The sequence below is a fragment of the Onthophagus taurus genome, chromosome 1, assembly GCF_036711975.1.
Source record: "Onthophagus taurus isolate NC chromosome 1, IU_Otau_3.0, whole genome shotgun sequence".
In the NCBI taxonomy this organism is placed as follows: Eukaryota; Metazoa; Arthropoda; class Insecta; order Coleoptera; family Scarabaeidae; genus Onthophagus; species Onthophagus taurus.
The window spans coordinates 43,273,705-43,298,554 of record NC_091966.1 but is presented as its reverse complement, the minus strand read 5'-3'; the positions used below and the strand labels follow the sequence as shown (position 1 = coordinate 43,298,554).

Sequence of the window (24,850 nt, the reverse complement as noted above, 5' to 3'; positions counted from 1 at the left end):
GTTAAGAATGGAATTTGCTACTAGTTTGGTTTGAAAGGTTTTTCTGCAGCATGCTCAGATTCCCCAGTGCTACCATCAACAGTTTGAAAAAACAACGAATTCATGAAATTTTCATATTTTCGTATTTTTCTCGATATCTATGCGTCTGAGAGCAAAAGTGCAATAGAGCAATTTTGTTAGGAATGAAATTTGCTACAAGTTTGGTTCGACAAGTTATTCTGCAGCATGCTCAGATTCCCCAGTGCTACCATCAACAGTTTGAAAAAGCAACGAATTCATGAAATTTTCATATTTTCGTATTTTTCTCGATATCTATGCGTCTGAGAGCAAAAGTGCAATAGAGCAATTTTGTTAAGAATGAAATTTGCTACAAGTTTGGTTCGAAAAGTTTTTCTGCAGCATGCTCAGATTCCCCAGTGCTACCATCAACAATTTGAAAAAGCAACGAATTCATGAAATTTTCATATTTTCGTATTTTTCTCGATATCTATGCATGCGAAAGCAAAAGTGCAAGAGAGAAATTTTGTTAAGAATGAAATTTGCTACAAGTTTGGTTCGAAAAGTTTTTCTGCAGCATGCTCAGATTCCCTAGTGCTACCATCAACAGTTTGAAAAAACAACGAATTCATGAAATTTTCATATTTTCGTATTTTTCTCGATATCTATGCGGCTGAGAGCAAAAGTGCAATAGAGCAATTTTGTTAAGAATGAAATTTGCTACAAGTTTGGTTCGAAAAGTTTTTTTGCAGCATGCTCATATTCCCCAGTGCTACCATCAACAGTTTGAAAAAATAACGAATTCATGAAATTTTCATATTTTCGTATTTTTCTCGATATCTATGCATGCGAAAGCAAAAGTGCAAGAGAGAAATTTTGTTAAGAATGAAATTTGCTACAAGTTTGGTTCGAAAAGTTTTTCTGCAGCATGCTCAGATTCCCCAGTGCTACCATCAACAGTTTGAAAAAACAACGAATTCATGAAATTTTCATATTTTCGTATTTTTCTCGATATCTATGCGTATAAGAGCAAAAGTGCAAGAGAGCAATTTTGTTAAGAATGAAATTTGCTACAAGTTTGGTTCGAAAAGTTCTTTTGCAGCATGCTCAAATTCCCCACTGCTGCCATAGTTTGAAAAAACAACGAATTAATGAAATTTTTATATTTTCGTATTTCTCTCGATATCTATGCGTCTGAGGGCAAAAGTGCAAGAGAGCAATTTTGTTAAGAATAAAATTTGCTACATGTTTGGTTGGAAAAGTTTTTCTGCAGCATGCTCAAATTCCTCACTGCTGCCATAGTTTAAAAAAACAACGAATTAATGAAATTTTTATATTTTCGTATTTTTCTCGATATCTATGCGTATAAGAGCAAAAGTGCAAGAGAGCAATTTTGTTAAGAATGGAATTTGCTACTAGTTTGGTTTGAAAAGTTTTTCTGCAGCATGCTCAGATTCCCCAGTGCTACCATCAACAGTTTGAAAAAACAACGAATTCATGAAATTTTCATATTTTCGTATTTTTCTCGATATCTATGCGTCTGAGAGCAAAAGTGCAATAGAGCAATTTTGTTAAGAATGAAATTTGCTACAAGTTTGGTTCGAAAAGTTTTTTTGCAGCATGCTCATATTCCCCAGTGCTACCATCAACAGTTTGAAAAAATAACGAATTCATGAAATTTTCATATTTTCGTATTTTCTTCGATATCTATGCATCTGAGAGCAAATCTGCAAGAGAGCAATTTTGTTAACAATGAAATTTGCTACAAGTTTGGTTCGAGAAGTTTTTCTGTAGCATGCCCAGTCTCCCCAGTGCGGCCATAGTTTGAAAAAACAACGAATTAATGAACTTTTCATATATTCGTATTTTTCTCAATATCTATGTGTCTGAGAGCAAAAGTGCAAGAGAACAATTGTGTTAAGAATGTATTTTACTACAAGTTTAGTTCGAGAAGTTTTTCTGTAGCATGCCCAGTCTCCCCAGTGCGGCCATAGTTTGAAAAAACAACGAATTAATGAAATTTTCATATATTTGTATTTTTTTCGATATCTATGCGTCTGAGAGCAAATGTGCAAGAGAGCAATTTTGTTAAGAATGAAATTTGCTTCAAGTTTGGTTCGACAAGTTATTCTGCAGCGTGCTCAGATTCCCCACTGCTGCCATAGTTTGAAAAAAAAACGAATTAATGAAATTTTTATATTTTCCTATTTTTCTCTGTATCTATGCGTATAAGAGCAAAAGTGCAAGAAAGCAATTTTGTTAGGAATGAAATTTGCTACAAGTTTGGTTCGACACGTTATTCTGCAGCATGCTCAGATTCCCCACTGCTGCCGTAGTGTGAAAAAACAATGAATTAATGAAATTTTTATATTTTCGTATTTTTCTCGATATTTATGCGTATAAGAGCAAAAGTGTAAGAGAGCAATTTTGTTAAGAATGAAATTTGCTACAAGTTTCGTTCTAAAAGTTTTTCTGCAGCATGCTCAGATTCCCCAGTGCTACCATCAACAGTTTGAAAAAATAACGAATTCATGAAATTTTCGTATATTCGTATTTTTCTTGACATCTATGCGTCTGAGAGCAAAAGTGCATAAGAGCAATTGTGTTAAGAATGAAATTTGCTACTAGTTTGGTTTGAAAAGTTTTTCTGCAGCATGTTCAGATTCCCCAGTGCTACCATCAAGTTTAAAAAAGCAACGAATTCATGAAATTTTCATATTTTCGTATTTTTCTCGATATCTATGCATGCGAAAGCAAAAGTGCAAGAGAGAAATTTTGTTAAGAATGAAATTTGCTACAAGTTTGGTTCGAAAAGTTCTTCTGCAGCACGCTCAGATGCCCCACTGCTGCCATAGTTTGAAAAAACAACGAATTAATGAAATTTTTATATTTTCCTATTTTTCTCGATATCTATGCGTATAAGAGCAAAAGTGCATAAGAGCAATTGTGTTAAGAATGAAATTTGCTACAAGTTTGGTTCGACAAGTTATTCTGCAGCATGCTTAGATTCCCCAGTGCTACCATCAAGTTTGAAAAAGCAACGATTTCATGAAATTTTCATATATTCACATTTTTCTCGATATCTATGCGCCTGAGAGCAAATGTGCAATAAAGCAATTATGTTAAGAATAAAATTTGCTACAAGTTTGGTTCGAAAAGTTTTTCTGCAGCATGCTCAGATTTCCCAGTGCTACCATCAAGTTTGAAAAAGCAACGATTTCATGAAATTTTCATATATTCGTATTTTTCTCCATATCTATGTATCTGAGAGCAAAAGTGCAAGAGAGCAATTTTGTTAAGAATGAAATTTGCTACAACTTTCGTTCGAAAAGTTATTCTACAGCATGCTCAGATTCTCCAGTGCTACCATCAACAGTTTATAAAAACAACGAATTTATGAAATTTTCATATATTCGTATTTTTCTCGATATTTATGCGTCTGAAAACAAAAGTGCAAGAGAACAATTTTGTTAAGAATGAAATTTGCTACAAGTTTCGTTCTAAAAGTTTTTCTGAACCATGCTCAGATTCCCCAGTGCTAGCTAACATCGACAGTTTGAAAAAACAACGAATTCGAAAAGTGCAAGAGAGCAATTTTGTTAACAATAAAATTTGTTACAACTTTTATTGTAAAAATTTTTTTCGTGAAGAAGTTAATACTAATCTAGAACACATTGAGTGGCTCAAATTCGGTGACTAATTGTTCATTAAGAGAAATTTGGGTTTTGAAATAAATTTTGAAACAATTTGAAAAACATTATTTTTTATTAAGACACTAATAAAATATATTATCTATAATAAAAAGAAATAAAACCTGTTTAAGAGGAATGTATACATATAAAAATAGTTAATAAAATAACGAAACATTTACAAAACGAAAATCTACAAAGCCGTTTTTCATAAAGCACCGAAACAAATTTGATTTTATTAATTATTATATTATATATAATTTTTTTTTGCATGTACACTTTCCTATTTCTCTTTACGTTACCCGTTACTTCATTTTTTTTACAATAACAACGATTAAAAAACACAAATTACATTTTATTTTATTTTACAATATCATCTTTTCTCCTTTAAAACTTTAGCTATTCAAACTTGTACCTTTTTCCTCATTTTAAAATTTTCTCCAATTTATTTATTTGAAATATATTTTATAGTATTCATAAATATGTATTAATATAGAGTATTTTTTTATTAATAATTAAAGTACGTCATTGCACAAATATGTTTTATCTTCTTTAAGCGCATTTATAAACGATTTGTTCTTAAATTTGTTTATTATTAAAAATAGCTTCATTAATTATCTTCATCTGAACTTAACAACGTTGTTTTCTCAGTGTAATTTTGAGATATTGTTGATACTTTGGGTCCGCTGTGGAAATTCCTATCGCTTGAATCCAACGTGTTGTAACTATGTGGGAGTGAGCCCCCGCTGGGGCTCGTTGGGTCATCGGGATCGTAGCTGGAGACTCTCATTGCGCGCCCATTTTTACCTCCTAAATGATAATAAAGAAAATTTAAAGGGGGTTTAATAATTAATTTAGTTTGGTTTGAATGAAATTTATGGGTTAAGCTTTGATTTCTAATTGTAAGAGCAAGATTAAGTGTTTATTTACACATTTATGTACATACCTTTAATTTGTTATGATAAATAATAAAAAGTGTATAAAGGGATAAAACTAAAAAAAAAAATAACTGAAAAAAGTTTTTATTTAAATAAAATTTACATAAGACAAAATTATAATTTAACTAACATTTAATTTTCTTAAAATCAAAAAGTTTCTGTACACTAATTAAGCTGATTTAGCATCAATTAAAATCAAAAATGAAAGATTAAATTGTTCGTCTATGTTATTTAAGTATTTCTTTTGATTGTTATATCACAAAACGTTCTAAAAACACAATTTATTTTTTTTATTCAAAAAAATACTTTTAACTTAATACTTCTTTATTTATACATTTAGGTGTTGATTCCGTGCAAAAAATAATAAACGACCAACATGCTAGGTAGCCACAAGCATCGTTCTACGAACCCCTATTTATATATTTTTTTTTCATTCGTTTCATCACAACTTCTCGTAGGGCAAATTTGAGACGACCTCTGTAAAAAGCAATTTATCCACGTTCTAATTTTTTCATGCAATTCACAACGGTTAACATTCACAAACATTTAGCAACATCAAAGAAAAATTTATCTTAACCTTTGAGCGGGCGAGCCCGATTTTATAACGCTAGCGGGCGCGTGTCATAAATTTTATGACATCAGGTCCGTATTAATAAGTGTTACGCTATTATTAATAAAATAGTTAAAACACACATTTTGCTACAGTAATAGTATTTTATTCAACAAGCGTATAATAGCGGCTGTTACCCACGAAGATGAAGTTGTAATCTGAGTGGGTAACATCCATTATACGCAAGTTGAATACTATACTTTATCTACAACTATTTAATTTTGAAAAAAAAATCGAAAAAAAGGAAAAAAAATAAACTTGATAGACATTTCAGACATAACCTCAATATAAGAAAGCTGTCATTTCTGTTAATATTTTATTTTTTGATTAGTAGGCCGTGTCAGAACAGAACTGTGGAATAATGGCTTCATTATTCAACACTTTGTCAGTCATGACTCATGAGTAATGCGTGTCATTACCTGTCAAAAATCAAGTGTATAACGACTAGATAATTCAATAGTTGTAGATAATAGTATATTATTCAACAAGCGTATAATGGCGGCTGTTACCCACGAAGATGAAGTTGCAATCTGAGTGGGTAACATCCATTATACGCAAGTTGAATACTATACTTTATCAACAAATATTTAATTTTGAAAGTAAAAATCAAAAAAAGGAAAAAAAAATAAACTTGATAGACATTTCAGACATAACCTCAATATAAGAAAGCTGTCATTTCTGTTAATATTTTATTTTTTGATTAGTAGGCCGTGTCAGAACTGTGGAATAATGGCTTCATTATTCAACACTTTGTCAGTCATGAGTAATGCGTGTCATTACCCGTCAAAAATCAATTGTATAACGAATAGATAATTTAATAGTTGTAGATAAAAATATTTAATTTATATTAAACAATTCGAATTCATGAAATTTTCATATATTCGTATTTTTCTCAATATCTGTGTGTCTGAGAGCAAAAGTGCAAGAGAACAATTTTGTTAAGAATGAAATTTGCTACAAATTTGGTTCTAAAAGTTTTTCTGCAGCATGCTCCGATTCCCCAGTGCTACCATCAATAATTTGAAAAACAAAGAATTCATGAAATTTTCATATTTTCGTATTTTCCTCGATATCTATGCGTCTGAGAGCAAAAGTGCAATAGAACAATTTTGTTAAGAATGAAATTTGCTACAAACTTGGTTCGAAAAGTTTTTCTGCAGCATGCTCAGATTCCCCAGTGCTACCATCAACAGGTTCAAAAAGCAATGAATTCATGAAATTTTCATATATTCGTATTTTTCTCGATATCTATGCGTCTGAGAGCAAAAGTGCAAGAGAACAATTTTGCTAAGAATGAAAGTTGCTATAAGTTTGGCTTGAAAAGCTTTTCTGCAGCATGCTCAGATTCCCTAGTGCTACCATCAATAATTTGAAAAACAACGAATTCAAGAAATTTTCATATTTTCGTATTTTCCTCGATATCTATGCGTATGAGAGCAAAAGTGCAATAGAGCAATTTTGTTAAGAATGAAATTTACTACAAGGTTGGTTCGAAAAGTTTTTCTGCAGCATGCTCAGATTCCCCAGTGCTACCATCAATTGTTTGAAAAAATAACGAATTCATGAAATTTTGATATATTCGTATTTTGCTTGATATCTATGCGTCTGAGAGCAAATGTGCAATAGTGCAATTTTGTTAAGAATGAAATTTGCTACAACCTTGGTTCGAAAAGCTTTTCTGCAGCATGCTCAGATTCCCCAGTGCTACCATCAACTGGTTCTAAAAGCAATGAATTCATGAAATTTTCATATATTCGTATTTTCCTCGATATCTATGCGTCTGAGAGCAAAAGTGCAAGAGAACAATTTTGTTAAGAATGAAAGTTGCTACAAGTTTGGCTTGAAAAGCTTTTCTGCAGCATGCTCAGATTCCCTAGTGCTACCATCAATAATTTGAAAAACAACGAATTCATGAAATTTTCATATTTTCCTCGATATCTATGCGTCTGAGAGCAAAAGTGCAAGAGAGCAATCTTGGTAAGAATGAAATTTGTTACAAGTTTGGTTAGAAAAGTTTTTCTGCAGCATGCTCAGATTCCTCAGTGCTACCATCAATTGTTTGAAAAAATAACGAATTCATGAAATTTTGATATATTCGTATTTTGCTCGATATCTATGTGTCTGAGATCAAAAGTGCAATAGAGCAATTTTGTTAAGAATGAAATTTGCTACAAGTCTGGTTGGAAAAGTTTTTATGCAGCATGATCAGATTCCCCAGTGCTATCATCAACAGTTTGAAAAAACACCGAATTCATGAAATTTTCATATATTCGTATTTTTCTCTATATCTATGCGTTTGAGAGCAAAAGTGCAATATAGCAATTTTGTTAAGAATGAAATTTGCTACAACCTTGGTTCGAAAAGTTTTTCTGCAGCATACTCAGATTCCCCAGTGCCACCATCAACAGGTTCAAAAAGCAATAAATTCATGAAATTTTCATATATTCGTATTTTCCTCGATATCTATGCGTCTGAGAGCAAACGTGCAAGAGAACAATTTTGTTAAGAATGAAAGTTGCTACAAGTTTGGCTTGAAAAGCTTTTCTGCAGCATGCTCAGATTCCCTAGTGCTACCATCAATAATTTGAAAAACAACGAATTCATGAAATTTTCATATTTTCCTCGATATCTATGCGTCTGAGAGCAAAAGTGCAAGAGAGCAATCTTGGTAAGAATGAAATTTGTTACAAGTTTGGTTAGAAAAGTTTTTCTGCAGCATGCTCAGATTCCCCAGTGCTACCATCAATTGTTTGAAAAAATAACGAATTCATGAAATTTTGATATATTCGTATTTTGCTCGATATCTATGTGTCTGAGATCAAAAGTGCAATAGAGCAATTTTGTTAAGAATGAAATTTGCTACAAGTTTGGTTCGAAAAGTTTTTCTGCAGCAAGCTCAGATTCCCCAGTACTACCATCAACAGTTTGAAAAAACAACGAATTCATGAAATTTTCATATTTTCGTATATGCGTCTAAGAGCAAAAGTGCAATAGAGCAATTTTATTAAGAATAAAATTTGTTACAAGTTTGGTTCGAAAAGTTTTTCTGCAGCATGCTCAGATTCCCCAGTACTACCATCAACAGTTTGAAAAAACAACGAATTCATGAAATTTTCATATTTTCGTATTTTCCTCGATATCTATGCGTCTGAGAGCAAAAGTGCAATAGAGCAATTTTGTTAAGAATGAAATTTGCTACAAGTTTGGTTCGAAAAGTTTTTCTGCAGCATGCTCAGATTCCCCAGTACTACCATCAACAGTTTGAAAAAATAACGAATTCATGAAATTTTCATATTTTCGTATATGCGTCTAAGAGCAAAAGTGCAATAGAGCAATTTTATTAAGAATAAAATTTGTTACAAGTTTGGTTCGAAAAGTTTTTCTGCAGCATGCTCAGATTCTCCAGTACTACCATCAACAGTTTGAAAAAACAACGAATTCATGAAATTTTCATATTTTCGTATTTTCCTCGATATCTATGCGTCTGAGAGCAAAAGTGCAATAGAGCAATTTTGTTAAAAATAAAATTTGCTACATGTTTGATTGGAAAAGTTTTTCTGCAGCATGCTCAGATTCCCCGGTGCTAGCTAGCATCAACAGATTGAAAAAACAACGAATTCATGAAATCTTTATATTTTTCTCAATATCTATGCGTCTGAGAGCAAAAATGCAAGATAGCAATTTTGTTAAAAATGAAATTTGCTACAAGTTTGGTTGGAAAAGTTTTTCTGCAGCATGCTCAGATTCCCCAGTGCTACCATCAATAGTTTGAAAAAACATCGAATTCATGAAATTTTCATATATTCGTATTTTTCTCGATATCTATGCGTCTGAGAGCAAAAGTACAATAGAGCAATTTTGTTAAGAATGCAATTTACTACAAGTTTGGTTCGAAAAGTTTTTCTGCAGCATGCTCAGATTCCCCAGTGCTAGCTAGCATCAACAGTTTGAAAAACAACGAATTCATGAAATTTTCATATTCTCTTGATATCTATGTGTCTGAGAGCAAAAGTGCAATAGAGCAATGTTGTTAAGAATAAAATTTGCTACAAGTTTCGTTCGAGAAGTTTTTCTGTAGCATGCCCAGTCTCCCCAGTGCTGCCATAGTTTGAAAAAACAACGAATTAATGAAATTTTCATATATGCGTATTTTTCTCGATATCTATGCGTCTGAGAGCAAAAGTGCAAGACAGCAATTTTATTAAGAATGAAATTTGCTACAAGCTTAGTTCGAAAAGTTTTTCTGCATTATGCTCAGATTCCCCAGTGCTAGCTAGCATCATCAGTTTGAAAAAACAGCGAATTCATGAAATTTTCATATTTTTCTCGATATCTATGCCTGTGAGAACAAAAGTGCAAGAGAGCAATTTTGGTAAGAATGAAATTTACTACAAGTTTGGTTCAAAAAGTTTTTTTGCAGCGTGCTTAGATTCCCCAATGCTACCATCAATAATTTGAAAAATAACGAATTCATGAAATTTTCATATTTTCGTATTTTCCTCGATATCTATGAATCTGAGAGCAAAAGTGCAATACAGCAATTTGGTTAAGAATGAAATTTGCTACAAGTTTGCTTCGAAAAGTTTTTCTGCAGCATGCTCAGATTCCCCAGTGCTGCCATCAATAGTTTGAAAAAACAACGAATTCATGAAATTTTCATATTTTCGTATTTTTCTCGAGATCTATGCGTCTGAGAGCAAAAGTGCAAGACAGTAATTTTGTTAAAAATGAAATTTGTTACAAGTTTGGTTGGAAAAGTTTGTCTGCAACATGTTCAGATTTCCCAGTACTACCATCAACTGTTTGAAAAAACAACGAATTCATGAAATTTTGATATATTCGTATTTTTCTCGATATCTATGCGTCTGAAAGCAAAATTGTAATAGAGCAGTTTTGTTAAGAATGAAATTTGCTACAAGTTTGGTATGAAAAGTTTTTCTGCAGCATGCTCAGATTCCCCAGTGCTACCATCAATAGCTTGAAAAACAACGAATTCATGAAATTTTCATATATTCGTATTTTCCTCGATATCTATGAATCTCAGAGCAAAAGTGCAATACAGCAATTTTGTTAAGAATGAAATTTGCTACAAGTTTAGTTCAAAAAGTTTTTCTGCGGCATGGTCAGATTCCCCAGTGCTACCTTTAACAGGTCCGTAATGACAATTTTGTCAGAATTGAAATTATTTTCACCTTTTCAATGTTTTCGGTTTTTCGTGAGTGGAAATATTCAATATATTCAAAGGCTTAAGACGGCTAAACCTTCTGAATGAATGTTTCTAGTTCTAATGTTAGTTCTAGTGACAGTGGTAGGTAGTGCTAGTTCAAGGTTTATATATTAAAGGTTTTGATTTTGTGGGCGAGGGGCAAGAGCAGGAGTGTTTCGTGACGTCCACCTCCATGCATTTGTTCAATTTGAATTGCTTGGCGGTATTATTTTCCACATGTGACGTAATGCGCAGTATGGTTGCGTACGAACCTAGACAACCTTTTATATATAAACCTTGGTGCTAGTTAACATAAGATATCACTATATTGCATATTCTGATTGAACGAGAACTAAGACTACTAGACCCAGAATTAGAAAAATTCGGGTTTAGCCATGCGTATCTTAAGACGGACGAAAACTCAAGATTGTCATAAGGACGTCACCTTTTTCCAAGCAAAACTCTCCAATGCCTGTACTATTAAGCTATGTTGCATTTTATGTGGCACAGTAGATTCGTAATTATGGTTACTGCATTCATATATTGCGATTTACATGAAATTTCCGCTATGTTGTTAGATTTCAAAAACTAATCGATTTCATTTTATGTTTTTAACAATTGTTTAATATAAATTAAATATTTTTGCTCTAGCAAAATGTGTTTCATTGAAAATAACGTAATTTTTATTAATACGGACCTGATATCATAAAATTTATGACACGCGCCCGCTCGAAGGTTAAAAAATAAAACTGAAAATGAAAAACTTAGGTTTAAGCTTTTTTTAATGTTAATTACGACTTTATGAATTTAATAATTATTATCATCAAGATTATTATTAATATTTGTATTAATGATGATGATTGAAGTGGTGTTGAAAAAAAATTATAACAATACATAGATAAGCGTGCTATCTAATCAAAATAAGAAGCAAAGTGATCATGATTAATAAAATTGATTTGTTTTTAGCTTTACCTGAGCTGTATTGGGTGTATTGTTGATATTGCGGATGGAAATTATGAATCGCATCGGTCATAATATCTCGAGGGTTCATAGTTTCCTAAAAAAATCACAAAAATCACTCAAAAAATTAAATTTTTACCCCAACAATTACTTTTAGGCTACTAGAGATGCTTTGCATGGTAACAGAGCGCCCCCTCGAATCCGAAATACATCCCTGAGCGTATATTTTGTACGGGAACGCATACTTCAAGGCGATTGCGGCGAAAAACATTTCAATACAGATCAAGAAATTTTGATATCCCGCCGAAACCGTACCAGCGGATGTTGGGGTTCCATTACTATCGATAATCGGAGAAATGATTTCAGCCTTTTCTAAAATCGCTAAACCAACACCTAAGACGAAAATAAAATCATAAAACGGCATTAATCGATTTAAAAATCGCCTTACCTTGCCAAAATGATAAGAAAATAACTGATTTAACCGTGCAAAATTTCAATACCGGTTCAAATCTGGTCAATAAATCCCTCGTTGCAAAATAAAATAAAAATAATCCGTACAAAGCCAACGAAATCGAAATGTTATAAATGATAATGATGTATAAATAACCACCGTTTGGGCTCCAATCCCCATCGCGGTAATGTCCGAATGCTTGTAAAAAAATGGTAATAAAAGCCATTAATGGTTTAACAAGGCAAAATTGTAACGTGGCCTGTTTGCAAAACCTTAAAAATCCGATTGTGTACGTTTTTCCGGTTAAACAACAAGTACCATATAAACAACTCGATTTAATCGGTTTTCCTCGAATCTCCGACATTATGTTTCCTTCTCCTCCCAAGTACTCGTAGCACAATGACAAAAAGTTGTATATTACAAATGCTTAAATTAAATTACAAAAATTATTAGTTAAATTCATTGATTTCTGTTATACTCTATTTTTTAATTCGGAAGAGTAACATGAAAACTCACGTTTTAGAGAGAGTTTTAAAATATTCTAAATAAACTGTAGTTACGAGATTAATTACTTATTTGTTTAAACGTAATAAAAAACGAGGTGTACTTACTTACTTTGTCACACATAAAATGCAACATGTTAATATAATTTGACTAAAACCTCAATATAACGGGATTAATACAGTGTCAGTTATAGCCCAATAAAAATATACAATGATCTAGCGCTGAATAACTAATAAAACTAGACTAATACTAGCACTAGAACTAACACTAGACCTCGAACTAGAAACATTCCATTTAGCTGTACCTCTCTTAATATAGCTGGTAGGTAGCGCTAGTTAGCATAAAATATCATTATGTTGTATATTTTTAATGAACTAAAACTAGAACTAACACTAAACCTAGAACTAGAAAGTTTCGGATTTAGCCGTGCGTCTTCAGACGCCTTAATGATCACTGACATTTTCGATTTTATCGCTCAATGTCTCTAACAACATTCAACCTCAACCTGAACATAACTTAATATAGTCCCTGGCACACTCCACATAAAGCCTAAAACATCCTTCAATATCATTCCTGGAACACGTCAACATCATCCTGGAAAGCACTCAATGTTGTTCTTGACAGCTCTGGATATATTTGAATCCAGGTTCTTTCAACCCAAACAACAAGTTCCAAGTCATCTCTCAATATCTTACCTCAATGATGTCTTTACCAACTTACAACATCATCCTGAATATCCCTCAATATCGTCTTTGGTGTATGCCAATCTTATCCATACACAGTACTGTATGTTGTTCCTGATGATCCTGGTGATCGCTGTTACGCTTCAATTATCCCTGAATAGTGTCGCCCATAACTTTTAACATTATCCCTCAATATCATCCTTGGTACCTCTCAATCTTCAGACGCATGGCTAAACCCGAAACTTTCTAGTTCTAGGTCTAATTCGAGTTTAGCCGTTTTACGAAACGTGCTGCTAAACCCGAATGTTTCTAGTACTCAGTGTAGTGTTAGTTCTAGTTTTACGCTAGCACTATCACTAGAACTAACACAAGACCTAGAACTAGAATCATTCGGGTTTAGCAGTCTTGATAGACGTGTAGCTAAATCCGAATGATTCTAGTTCTCAGTCTAGTGTTAGTTCTAGTTTTACACTATCACAAGAACTAACACTAGAACTAGAATCATTCGGGTTTAGCTATCTTGAAAGACGTGCCCCTAAATCCGTATGTTTCTAGTTCTCAGTCTAGTGTTAGTTCTAGTTTTACACTAGCACTATCACTAGAACTAACACAAGACCTAGAACTAGAATCATTCGGGTTTAGCCGTCTTACGAGACGTGCGGCTAAACCCGAATGTTTCTAGTTTTCAGTCTAGTGTTAGTTCTAGTTTTACACTATCACTAGAATTAACACAAGACCTAGAACTAGAATCATTCGGGTTTAGCCGTCTTATGAGACGTGCGGCTAAACCCGAATGTTTCTAGTTCTCAGTCTAGTGTTAGTTCTAGTTTTACACTAGTACTATTACTAGAACTAACACAAGACATCGAACTAGAATCATTCGGGTTTAGCCGTCTTGAAAGACGTGCGGCTAAATCCAAATGTTTCTAGTTCTCAGTCTATTGTTAGTTCTAGTTTTGCACTAGCATTATCACTAAAACTAACACAAGACCTAGAACTAGAATCATTCGGGTTTAGCCGTCTTACGAGACGTGCGGCTAAATCCGAATGTTCCTAGTTCTCAGTGTAGTCTTCGTTCCAATTTTATACTAGCACCATCACTAGAACTAACACAAGACCTAGAACTAGAATCATTCGGGTTTAGCAGTCTTGAAAGACGTGCGGCTAAAGCCGAATATTTCTAGTTCTCAGTCTAGTATTAGTTCTAGTTTTACACTATCACTAGAATTAACACAAGACCAAGAACTAGAATCATTCGGGTTTAGCCGTCTTGAAAGACGTGCGGCTAAATCCGAATGATTCTAGTTCTCAGTCTAGTGTTAGTTCTAGTTTTGCACTAGCACTATCACTAGAACTAATACAAGATCTAGAACTAGTATCATTCGGGTTTAGCCGTCTTGAAAGACGTGCGGCTAAATCCGAATGTTTCTAGTTCTCAGTCTAGTCTTAGTCCTACTTTTACACTAGTACTATCACTAGAACTAAGACTACACTGAGAACTAGAATCATTCGGGTTTAGCCGCCTTACGAGACGTACGGCTAAACCCGAATGTTTCTAGTTCTCAGTGTAGTCTTAGTTCCAATTTTACAGTAGCACTATCATTAGAACTAACACAAGACCTAGAACTAGAATCATTCGGGTTTAGCCGTCTTGAAAAACGTGCGGCTAAATCCGAATGTTTCTAGTTCTCAGTCTAGTGTTAGTTCTAGTGGCAGTGGTAGGTAGCGCTAGTAGGCATAAGATATTACTATGTTGTATATTTTTATTGAACTAAAACTAGAACTATTACTAAGAATCAATACAAGACCTAGAACTAAAAACATTCTAGTAATCACACCAGTAATTTTTGCGTAAAACTGACCAATAGTAATAGGTAAATGGGTTTTTATTCATATTGCTATATTATATGTGTTTTTAAAAATAAACAATGTTTATACTCCAACATATTTTATAAATTTATTAATTTTACCGGTTTCGGCCTAGACCATCATCAGGAGTCTCGTTGTATAAGGTTGACGTTAGGAAACACATTCAAATTTACATTCAATTACATTCAAATTTTGATATATCGTTAATGGACTGTAAAATCAAATAGAATGATGTATTAAAACAGATGTAAATCGAAAGTTTTAACAATTATTGTATTACCTAAACTTAGAAAACGAGAATAGGGATGTATAGGAGGATTTTTTGTAGTTGTAGCTGGTCGTTTAAATTTTCGGTGTTTGGATATGTGTTTTGGATTTTGTCGATTTCATATGCGACCAATAAAGAAGGGTTACTTCTTTAATGGTGTTTCAATTTGAAAACACTCCTCCGCATTAAAAAAATAGAGTATAATTAAATGAAATTGTTACCTTCATAGCAATCCCGAACGGTAAAAAAATATACATAATAACTTTCTGAGTTAAAAAATAATAAGCTGATCCAAGAATATATGGCATATATAGGTACGATAAATAATATGCGGACGATCCATCGCTGTTCCGCTGGATTTGTGTACCATCTTAAATGTTGATATATCTAAATATTAAATGTTTATTTTGCTAATGGTGAATGAAAAAGGGAGAGTTGGTATTTACCTGATGGCATGTTATGAATAATGCGAGCCAGACAAATGTGCCCGCGATGCCTTGTGCTAATTTGGTCTGGAGGAAAATTGGCTCGGAAGGGTGTGTTCCTTCAATGTGAGGACTATCGGATGATTCCAGTAAAGTTGATGTGGTATTAAGCGCCACGCTAGCGGCCGCTACAATATTACTTGCAGTCATTTTATCTAAAAATAAAAGATTTTTTTGATCTTATCGTTAATTATTTTTTAATTACTATACATAAATATAACAATATATCTCATTGCTGTGCATCAACATACTTTTAAATGTTTTTATTATAATAAATTATTAAAATTATGTCAATTTGAATTAACATTATATCAACCTAAATCTAGTCATTACACTATGGCGCCTAATATTGTAACTGTTTTGAGTTATGGTGATTATATTGTGACGCTTAGGCCGCCATCATACTGTGGCTACACTTCCACCATTTTCTTATTAATATTTCGTATAAACTTTTGACACAATTTTTACAGAAAGCTAGACTACTATGTGACTATGGTTAGATCTATGATCACTAGGGCACGGAACTTTTGTAACAAAAGGATACGATTTTCCCCCTCCACTTGTTCTCATTGGCTAGTTTTCTGGGTTTGTTTTCTAGGATGCCACTGAGAACAAGTGGAGGGGGGAAATCGTATCCCTTTGTTACAAAAGTTCCGTGCCTTAATGATCACATACGGAGCAGGAGCCTGATATAGGAAAGTCCGACAGACTTCAATTATCAATAAACTTTCACGAATTCAACGAGTAGCTGGATTGGCAATCTCTGGTGCGATAAGCATAACGCCAACTTTGGCAATGGATGCTCTACTTGGCCTATGTTCTTAGCATTTGCGTATAAAGAAAGTTGCTAGAACTACTATTTACAGATTTAAGCAATATGCTCAAAACTGTTCCGACATGTCCTACCAATGGGCTGCGGAAGCACTGATACTGTGCTATCAATGCCATCAGAATTGGCGGGATCACTATCAGTGAAATGCTCGATACCAGATTGTACTGTACTGTATTCCAGACGGAAGTATTTGCTATTGACAAAAAAATCCTTCTTGAGAGAGGGGTGAAGAACGTGACAGTACGCTGCTCTCTAGGCGGTGCAAGCCGTGAAAACGGTGTTGGCACTGATTAATGACTGTAAAAGAACATTAAACGCACTGAGTTGTGATAACAGAATTTCTCTGATCTGGGTCCCAGGTCACTCTGGGATTGCTGGCAAAGAAGCGGCAGATGAGCTAGTACAAGAGGGCAGCGCTAAAGCGTTTGTGGGGACAGAACCAGCAGCAGTTGGTGTATCATTTGCGATGGCCAAACATAGGATTGGACTGTGGGCCGAAGAGAGACTTCGCCTACTGTGGACCAATTCTCCTGAAATGAGATATGCTAAGATGATTATCAATATCACCACTGTCAAACCCGGGAATATTTTAGGACTTGCTCGTAGCAGCATTAAAATTCTAATGGATGTCTTTACTGGGCACTGCAGATTAAAGACACACCTCAACTTGTTGGGTCTAGCCGATGATGTTGAATGCCGACTATGTGCGGAGGACGAGACGGTTGAGCATGTTTTATGCCACTGCCCTGCTGTTAATCGTATCAAATTCTCGATCTGAATGACTTTTCACCGAGCAAGGTATTAATGTTAGTTAAGAGCATTGGACTGCACGGTAAAATTTGATGTAGTTGCGTTGCACACCGAAGTACATATATTCGCTGTCAAGGGAAAATGTTTTAAACAGCTTTGTTTTTTGAAAGTCGTAAAACAAAATAGAAGAACTTGTATACAAAAATAAAGAAACAGTATTTATTCGACTCAATTAGTCGTATTTGACTGACATTTTCTGTGAAATTAACACTTTATATCACTCAATACAAAGAAAAATGAGCAATATTCTAATAGCGCAAGACAAGATTGTTAGTTTTTTAAAAGTAGAACTTCACAACCGTAGAGCTCAAGTTACGTTTTGGATACAAATGCAGAGCGAATATTTTATTTTAGATGCCAGTGCTTTAAGAATTCCAATTCCATTTGGGAATACATGTAGATGTGAGAGCGGCTTTTCAACTTTAGTTTCTATCAAAACAAAATCTAGGAATCGGCTCAGGGTAGAGCATGACTTACGATGTCCTTTATTAGAAAATAACCAAACAAGAAAAATCTTGTTAAGAAGAAGCATCATCAACCATCCCATTAATTATTATTCAAAATTTATGTGTAATATATTTAATAATAATAAGATTATTACAGTACTGTATGGCATTTTTTATGAAGGGGTAAATCCCTAGTCCCGGGCAGGTCATATGGGTAATGATGGTGGGAAGGTTAAGAAACACTGCACTAAAGGAATGTCTCACTGATGCTATTAATTAGGCTTTTTTGACAAAATCCTACATTCTTAAATGTTATATCAAAGATGCCGATGCAATAGGTTCAAAAACCGAGCTATGCTTATTAACCAGAAACAGAAAGTGTTGGAATCCTGCGTACTACCGGTAACAATATATGGCCTCTAAACAACCCCGCTCACGAAACGAAGTGCCAATAGGCTAAGGACAAACCAAAGACTAATGGAGTGAGTAATGAGTTATAGGAATCAGTCTCAGAGACAGTAGGTAGACGTAGTGATAAGGATTGCTGACCTGAAATGGCTATAAGCAGAACACGTCATAAAACAAGACAGTAGGCAGTGGATACTCCAGACAACAAATCGGAGTGTGTAAAGACCAACGGAGATGAAATTGAGGAGCAGAAATTGGCTACAAATGGCGTCAAGCAAAGATATATGGTAAAACGTGGGAGAGGCCTACTTCCAGGAGTGGATATAGACGAGATGAGAAAGAACGAAGAAGAAAAGAAAATCTTTTGCAATGAGAATTTGATCTTTTACAAGTGGTGTGCAGTTTATTTGAAATAGTATATGGTCATCGTCTGGCTTCAAATAATGTATAGTCTTTTGGAAACAGCATCTAATTTTCTGCAAACAGTATCTGGTCTTCTGCAATAAGAATTTGATCTTTTACAACCATTATGCAGTTTATTCAAAATAATACAGAGACATTGAAAAGTCGTGCACATCAAAATAAATATATTTGCAAATAGTAGTTTCGTTGAATTATTTAAAGGACTTCTGTGTGAAAGTATCACATGTGTTACTGACAACAGCCCTACACACCATTGATATGGACATCATATGCTCAAAATGGCTGACTTGTGCAGTAATACACGCACGAATTCGTTTTATTATGTTTGAGGCCACTTTATGCAGCATGCTTACATTGATGTTATTAATCTCCGCTCTTATATTCCTCTTCAGTTCATCCAGTGCGTGCGGCCTGTTTTTGTAAACGATTCCTTTAAGGTATCCCCAAAGGAAATAATCTAGAAACGTTAAGTCGGGAGAACGTGGGGGCCATAATCCTTCAGAGATGATACGCTCGCCAAAAAAGTGACGTAAAAACTCCATCGTTGCATTAGATATCTTGGTATACAATATTGTTCACCTTTGTTTCAAGGAATAAAGGACGTACTATTCGACGACGAGATATAGCACACCACACTCCAATCTTCTGGGAGTGCAAAGAGTTTTCATGAAAGACGTAAGGATTTTCGGTTACTAAAATTCCCTCGTAGGTAAAGAAAACACGATCATGTTCTTCAATTCTATGGTTGTCGACGAATGTCCGAAACAATCTACAATATTCTAGGCGATTTTGTTTATCCGGGTCTTTCAATTCCTGCACACTGCAAATATAATAAGCACGAAATTTTAATTTTTTCATCGTGTTCTGAGCATTACCATATGAAATCTGAGTGTGTGTTAAGAGTTTCTTCAAGCTTTTTGAATGTGAACGTAGCATCGCATTTCGTATTTCATTCAGTTATTAGGTACTCCAACATCTGGATATTTCGCAAGAAATCATCTGCAACAGTCGTTGCTCATGAGAAAATGGCATCTTTGCAAATCAGTAAAAACCGCAATACTACCGATGTGAAATGACAAATTTTCGTTTTAATGGCATCTAGTAGCTTTTAATGTCTAATATGGTCATTGTGTGGCTATAAATAGTATATAGTCTTCGATAAACAGTATCTAGTCTTATGCAAATAGATTCTACTGTTCTGCAAACAGTATGGAGTCTTCTGGAAACATTGGAAGCGCACAAGTATTGCTGACCTGAAGTGGCGATGGGTAGGACACGTCATAAGACAAGACAGTATCAGATGGCAGAACAGAATCATCCAGACAAGAAATCGAAGTGTGGGATGACTGCAACGAGATGGTTGGATGACATTAAGAAGATTGGGGGAATAAATTGGCTAGAAATGTCCTTATTCATATCTTTCGGAAACTTGTAACACTTTTCCAAAACAATTTGTAATACCTTGTTTATCTTCATGATGACAATATTGGCCATGGTTTATTTAAACATAAATTGTGTTTGACGTTAAATTAACACATTATCATTGTTTGACGAATAAACTTCACATAGCTTGTAAAAGATCAAATTCTCATTGCATAAGATCACATATTGCTAATAGAAGACTAAATACTGCTTCCAGAAGACTATATACCATTTGAAGTCAAACAAACACCATATATTATTTCAAATAAACTGCACACAGCTTGTAAAAGATCAAATTCTCATTGCAGAAAACCACATATTGATAATAGGAGACTAAATATTGTTTGCACAAGACCATTTATCACTTGAAGCTAGACAATGATCATATACTACTTCAAGTAACCTGCACGCGCCTTGTAAAAGATCAAAGTCTCATTGCAGAAGACCACATATTGTTAATAAAAGACTCAATACTGCTTTCAGAAGACTATATACCATTTGAAGTCAAACGATGACCATATGTTACTTCAAATAAACTGCACACAACTTGTAAAAGATCAAATTCTCATTGCAGAAGATCACATATTGCTAATAGAAGACTAAATACTGCTTCCAGAAGACTATATACCATTTGAAGTCAAACAATGCCCATATATTATTTCAAATAAACTGCACACAGCTTGTAAAAGATCAAATTCTCATTGCAGAAGACCACATATTGATAATAGAAGACTAAATATTGTTTGCACAAGACTATTTATCACTTGAAGCTAGACAGTGATCATATACTACTTCAAATAAACTGCACACGGCTTGTAAAAGATCAAAGTCTCATTGCGGAAGACCACATATTGCTAATAGAAGACTCAATACTGCTTTCAGAAGACTATATACCATTTGAAGTCAAACAATGACCATATATTATTTCAAATAAACTGCACACAGCTTGTAAAAGATCAAATTCTCATTGCAGAAGACAACATATTGATAATAGAAGACTAAATATTGTTTGCACAAGACTATTTATCACTTGAAGCTAGACAATGATCATATACTACTTCAAATAAACTGCACACAGCTTGTAAAAGATCAAAGTCTCATTGCAGAAGACCACATATTGCTAATTGAAGACTCAATACTGCTTTCAGAAGACTATATACCATTTGAAGTCAAACGATGACCATATGTTACTTCAAATAAACTGCACATAGCTTGTAAAAGATCAAATTCTCATTGCGGAAGATCACATATTGCTAATAGAAGACTAAATACTGCTTACAGAAGATTATATACCATTTGAAGTCAAACAATGACCATATGTTACTTCAAATAAACTCCACACAGCTTGGAAAAGATCAAATTCTTATTGCAGAAGATCACATATTGTTAATAGAAGATTAAATACTGCTTACAGAAGACTATATACCATTTGAAGTCAAACGATGACCATATGTTACGTCAAATAAACTCCACACAGCTTGTAAAAGATCAAATTCTCATTGCAGAAGATCACATATTGATAATAGAAGACTAAATACTGCTTACAGAAGATTATATACCATTTGAAGTCAACCAATTACCATATTATGTTACTTCAAATAAACTCCACACAGCTTATAAAAGATCAAATTCTCATTGCAGAAGATCACATATTGCTAATAGAAGACTAAATACTGCTTCCAGAAGACTATATACCATTTGAAGTCAAACAATGACCATATATTATTTTAAATAAACTGGACACACCTTGTAAAAGATCAAATTCTCATTGCAGAAGATCACATATTGCTAATAGAAGACTAAATACTGCTTCCAGAAGACTATATATAATTTGAAGTCAAACAATGACCATATATTATTTCAAATAAACTGCACACGGCTTGTAAAAGATCAAAGTCTCATTGCAGAAGACCACATATTGCTAATAGAAGACTAAATACTGCTTCCAGAAGACTATATACCATTTGAAGTTAAACAATAACCATATATTATTTCAAATAAACTACACACAGCTTGTAAAAGATCAAATTCTCATTGCAGAAGACCACATATTAATAATAGAAGACTAAATATTGTTTGCACAAGACTATTTATCACTTGAAGCTAGACAATGATCATATACTACTTCAAATAAACTGCACAGGGCTTGTAAAAGATCAAAGTCTCATTGCAGAAGACCACATATTGCTAATAGAATTGAGTCTTCTATTATTAATATTAAATAATATATACTGCTTTCAGAAGACTATATACCATTTGAAGTCAAATAATGACCATATATTACTTCAAATAAACTGTACGTACTGTTTTCTTCTTGTTAGCAACTGATCCACATTCACGGAAACGGGCGATTAATCTCGTTATTGTTGGGTTATTAGGTTTTAATGTCTAATATGGTCTAATATGGCTATAAATAGTATATAGTCTTCGGTAAACAGTATCTAGTCTTATGCAAACAGATGCTACTGTTCTGCAAACAGTATGAAATATTCTGGAAACAGTGGAAGCGCACAAGTATTGCTGGCCTGAAGTGGTGATACGTCATAAGTTGGGGAAATAAATTGGCTACAAATTGAGTCAAACAGAGAGATATGGAAAAACATGGAAGATAGAGACATCATTATCGTCCTTATTCATATCTTTCCGAACACTTTTCCAAAACAATATGTCACTCTAATACCTTGTTTATCTTCATGGTGACAATATTGGATATGGTTTATTTAAACATAAATTGTATTTGACGTTAAATTAACACATTATCATTGTTTATTTAACTTATTGTTTGAGATATCTCATTGTAAATAACAAGTTTTTGTCGAGATGTAGAAAAACTTTTAGATCATTTAATTATTAACATGGAATTGAATAAAAATGACGTGGTTATTCTGAATCAATAAAAAATTAATAAGCTATCCGGTACGTTTGAGGTCAAACAACGACCGATATTTTATTTACATCCAAGGTTAAGGATAAATACATTACACATAGAAATGCGTATAAATAGGCAAGTTGTGACGTGTTAAATTGTTTCTATGAATTACAAAACAAAAATTTTAGGATTTCGAAAAAAAAAGAACTTGATGACATCATTTCTAAATGCGTTTATTTTTCGACTTTTGGAAATAAACTTGACATTTTCTATATGTTATAGAACTTTCACTGATGCAATTCGAGCCATTGAAGTCCATAAAGGCTAAGATTTCCCAAGGATTTCGTTCTCGTCAAAGTGAATGTAGTATATACCAAAAACGCGAAAAATCTATCTTTGCGTGTTTTCACTTCAAGAATGTTATGTTGTTTAAATTTATGCGGAATATTGAAAATTGCTTTACGTAATTTTAATCAACCGTTAGTTTTGATCAGGTTAAAAGGATAAGGTTCATTAAAAAGTATTGTTTGAAAAATGCAGGTTCCCAGGTGAATGCAAACTTTCTAGTACAGGAAGATAACAATTAAAAAAATGCTAATATAAATATGAAAGTTCGTAATTAATAAAATTTTAAAAAATCAGGACAATCGTGTTTGATAAAAATATGATTCATAATGATAACAAATATTTCCTTGTTGTTTAAACATCCATAATTTCATAAATTACCAATTTCATCTTTTCTTTTAGAAACATTAAGTTATTTACTAAATACATATTCTATTAATAGTATGTAATACAGCAAAAAAACGGACATATGTTGTGTACCAGGAATTTTCTTACCTGTTCAGAGTCGAGTTTGCTAAAAAAAACTAAAATAAAAACGTTAATCCAATCTTTAACTTTCTTCGTTCAAAAACTAGTCCACTTGCAAGTTTGTGCACGTTAACGTTTAATGTTACACATTTTGTTACTCGATATTCCCGAAAACGGACATATTTTCATCGTTAAATTTCAATCCACATTCAATGAACACAATTTTACGCACACACATACCATAAATGTCAAATTGGGCCTCTATGAATCTTTGGCGCATGCTCCATCGAATGTCAATAGGTTTACAGGGATCTAATTACCGACTACTAAATAGAATTAACAGAAACCTGTAAAATATCACAAAACTAAATTATTGGGATTCGGAGATTTTAAATTTAATTTAAAGAATTGAAACATAAACTTAAATTATTTAATAACATTTACATAATTACGTATAATAATAATAAATTGTATGAAAAATACATATAATTAAAAAAATAAAGAAATAATCGAGAAAATACTACGTAGACCACCCATATTAACAATTTGATCGAAATTGTAATCTCCTTCATCAAATCTAAATCGATTTATTTTTCCAATAATCGAAGAGCAATCTTCGCAGCCGCTTTTTTAGCAACTTTTTGATGATCTCCGAATCCATGGACGCTTTTGTGTTCGCCATCGATTAAGAAATTCAATTTTACCATTACTCGACCGTCTTCAAGTACTTTGGCGTTTCTAAAAATTGATTAAAAAAATTAATAATAAATATTTTAACGATAAAATTACTTACTGGAACTTTGGGTGAGCACCAACCGTTTCATATAACATACGAATTGAATTCTTAGGCACTTTGTTACTAAACTTTTCGATTTCTTTCCACATAATACGATGGAACACTCTCCAAACAGTTTCCAAGTTCATGTCGGAGTCTAAATAAACTGCGCCGGCGAGGGCTTCAAATAAATCACCTAAAACCTAATTAAAACAATTAATTTAGTTTTAACAATAAATAGAGTGTATATTTATAAGTAAAAGTTGCGAAAATGATAAAAATTTGAATCCTTGTTTGCGTTTTAATTTGGTTTTATGCGTGCCAGCGTTTTGTTTTAAACTGAAATCGGTATCGATACATATTTGTATTTGCAAAAAAGTAGAAACTATTTG

General features: G+C 33.3%; 2 protein-coding genes across 4 annotated transcripts in view; both read right to left on the bottom strand.

The window, feature by feature from the left end:
- Window positions 1-4,207: 4,207 nt before the first annotated feature.
- LOC111415927 (Transmembrane endosomal protein) lies at window positions 4,208-23,945 on the bottom strand. 2 transcript variants are annotated; one of them, XM_071201404.1, is made up of 7 exons: window positions 23,711-23,945; window positions 15,622-15,815; window positions 15,397-15,562; window positions 11,849-12,277; window positions 11,552-11,793; window positions 11,413-11,497; window positions 4,208-4,496 (listed from the first exon to the last, which is right to left on the bottom strand). In XM_071201404.1, the coding sequence occupies exons 2-7, from the start codon at window positions 15,808-15,810 to the stop codon at window positions 4,297-4,299; spliced, it is 1,311 nt and encodes a 436-aa protein (XP_071057505.1). In that variant the 5' UTR covers window positions 15,811-15,815; window positions 23,711-23,945; the 3' UTR covers window positions 4,208-4,296. The 2 variants fall into 2 exon arrangements, with proteins under 2 accessions (XP_071057505.1, XP_071057506.1); XM_071201405.1 differs by lacking the exon at window positions 4,208-4,496 and adding an exon at window positions 4,982-5,101.
- Window positions 23,946-24,099: 154 nt separating this feature from the next.
- LOC111415925 (Endoribonuclease Dcr-2) overlaps window positions 24,100-24,850 on the bottom strand; it is a 38,496-nt gene continuing 37,745 nt past the window's right edge. For both annotated transcript variants that reach the window (XM_023047824.2, XM_023047825.2), the window contains exons 8-9: window positions 24,477-24,661; window positions 24,100-24,421 (exon numbers count right to left, since the gene is read on the bottom strand). In XM_023047824.2, coding sequence (XP_022903592.2) covers window positions 24,271-24,421; window positions 24,477-24,661 — 336 coding nt within the window. In that variant the 3' untranslated portion in view covers window positions 24,100-24,270. The remainder of the gene's footprint in view (window positions 24,422-24,476; window positions 24,662-24,850) is intronic.

Coding starts and splice junctions, on each gene's coding strand:
- LOC111415927 (XM_071201404.1), bottom strand. CDS start 15,810: ATGACTGCAAGTAATATTGTAGCGGCCGCTAGCGTGGCGCTTAATACC. Junction 12,278..15,396: donor CGTTCGGGATTGCTATGAAG/GTAACAATTTCA, acceptor ATTTAATTTAAG/CATTTGTAATATACAACTTT. Junction 11,498..11,551: donor GCATCTCTAGTAGCCTAAAA/GTAATTGTTGGG, acceptor TGATTTTTTTAG/GAAACTATGAACCCTCGAGA.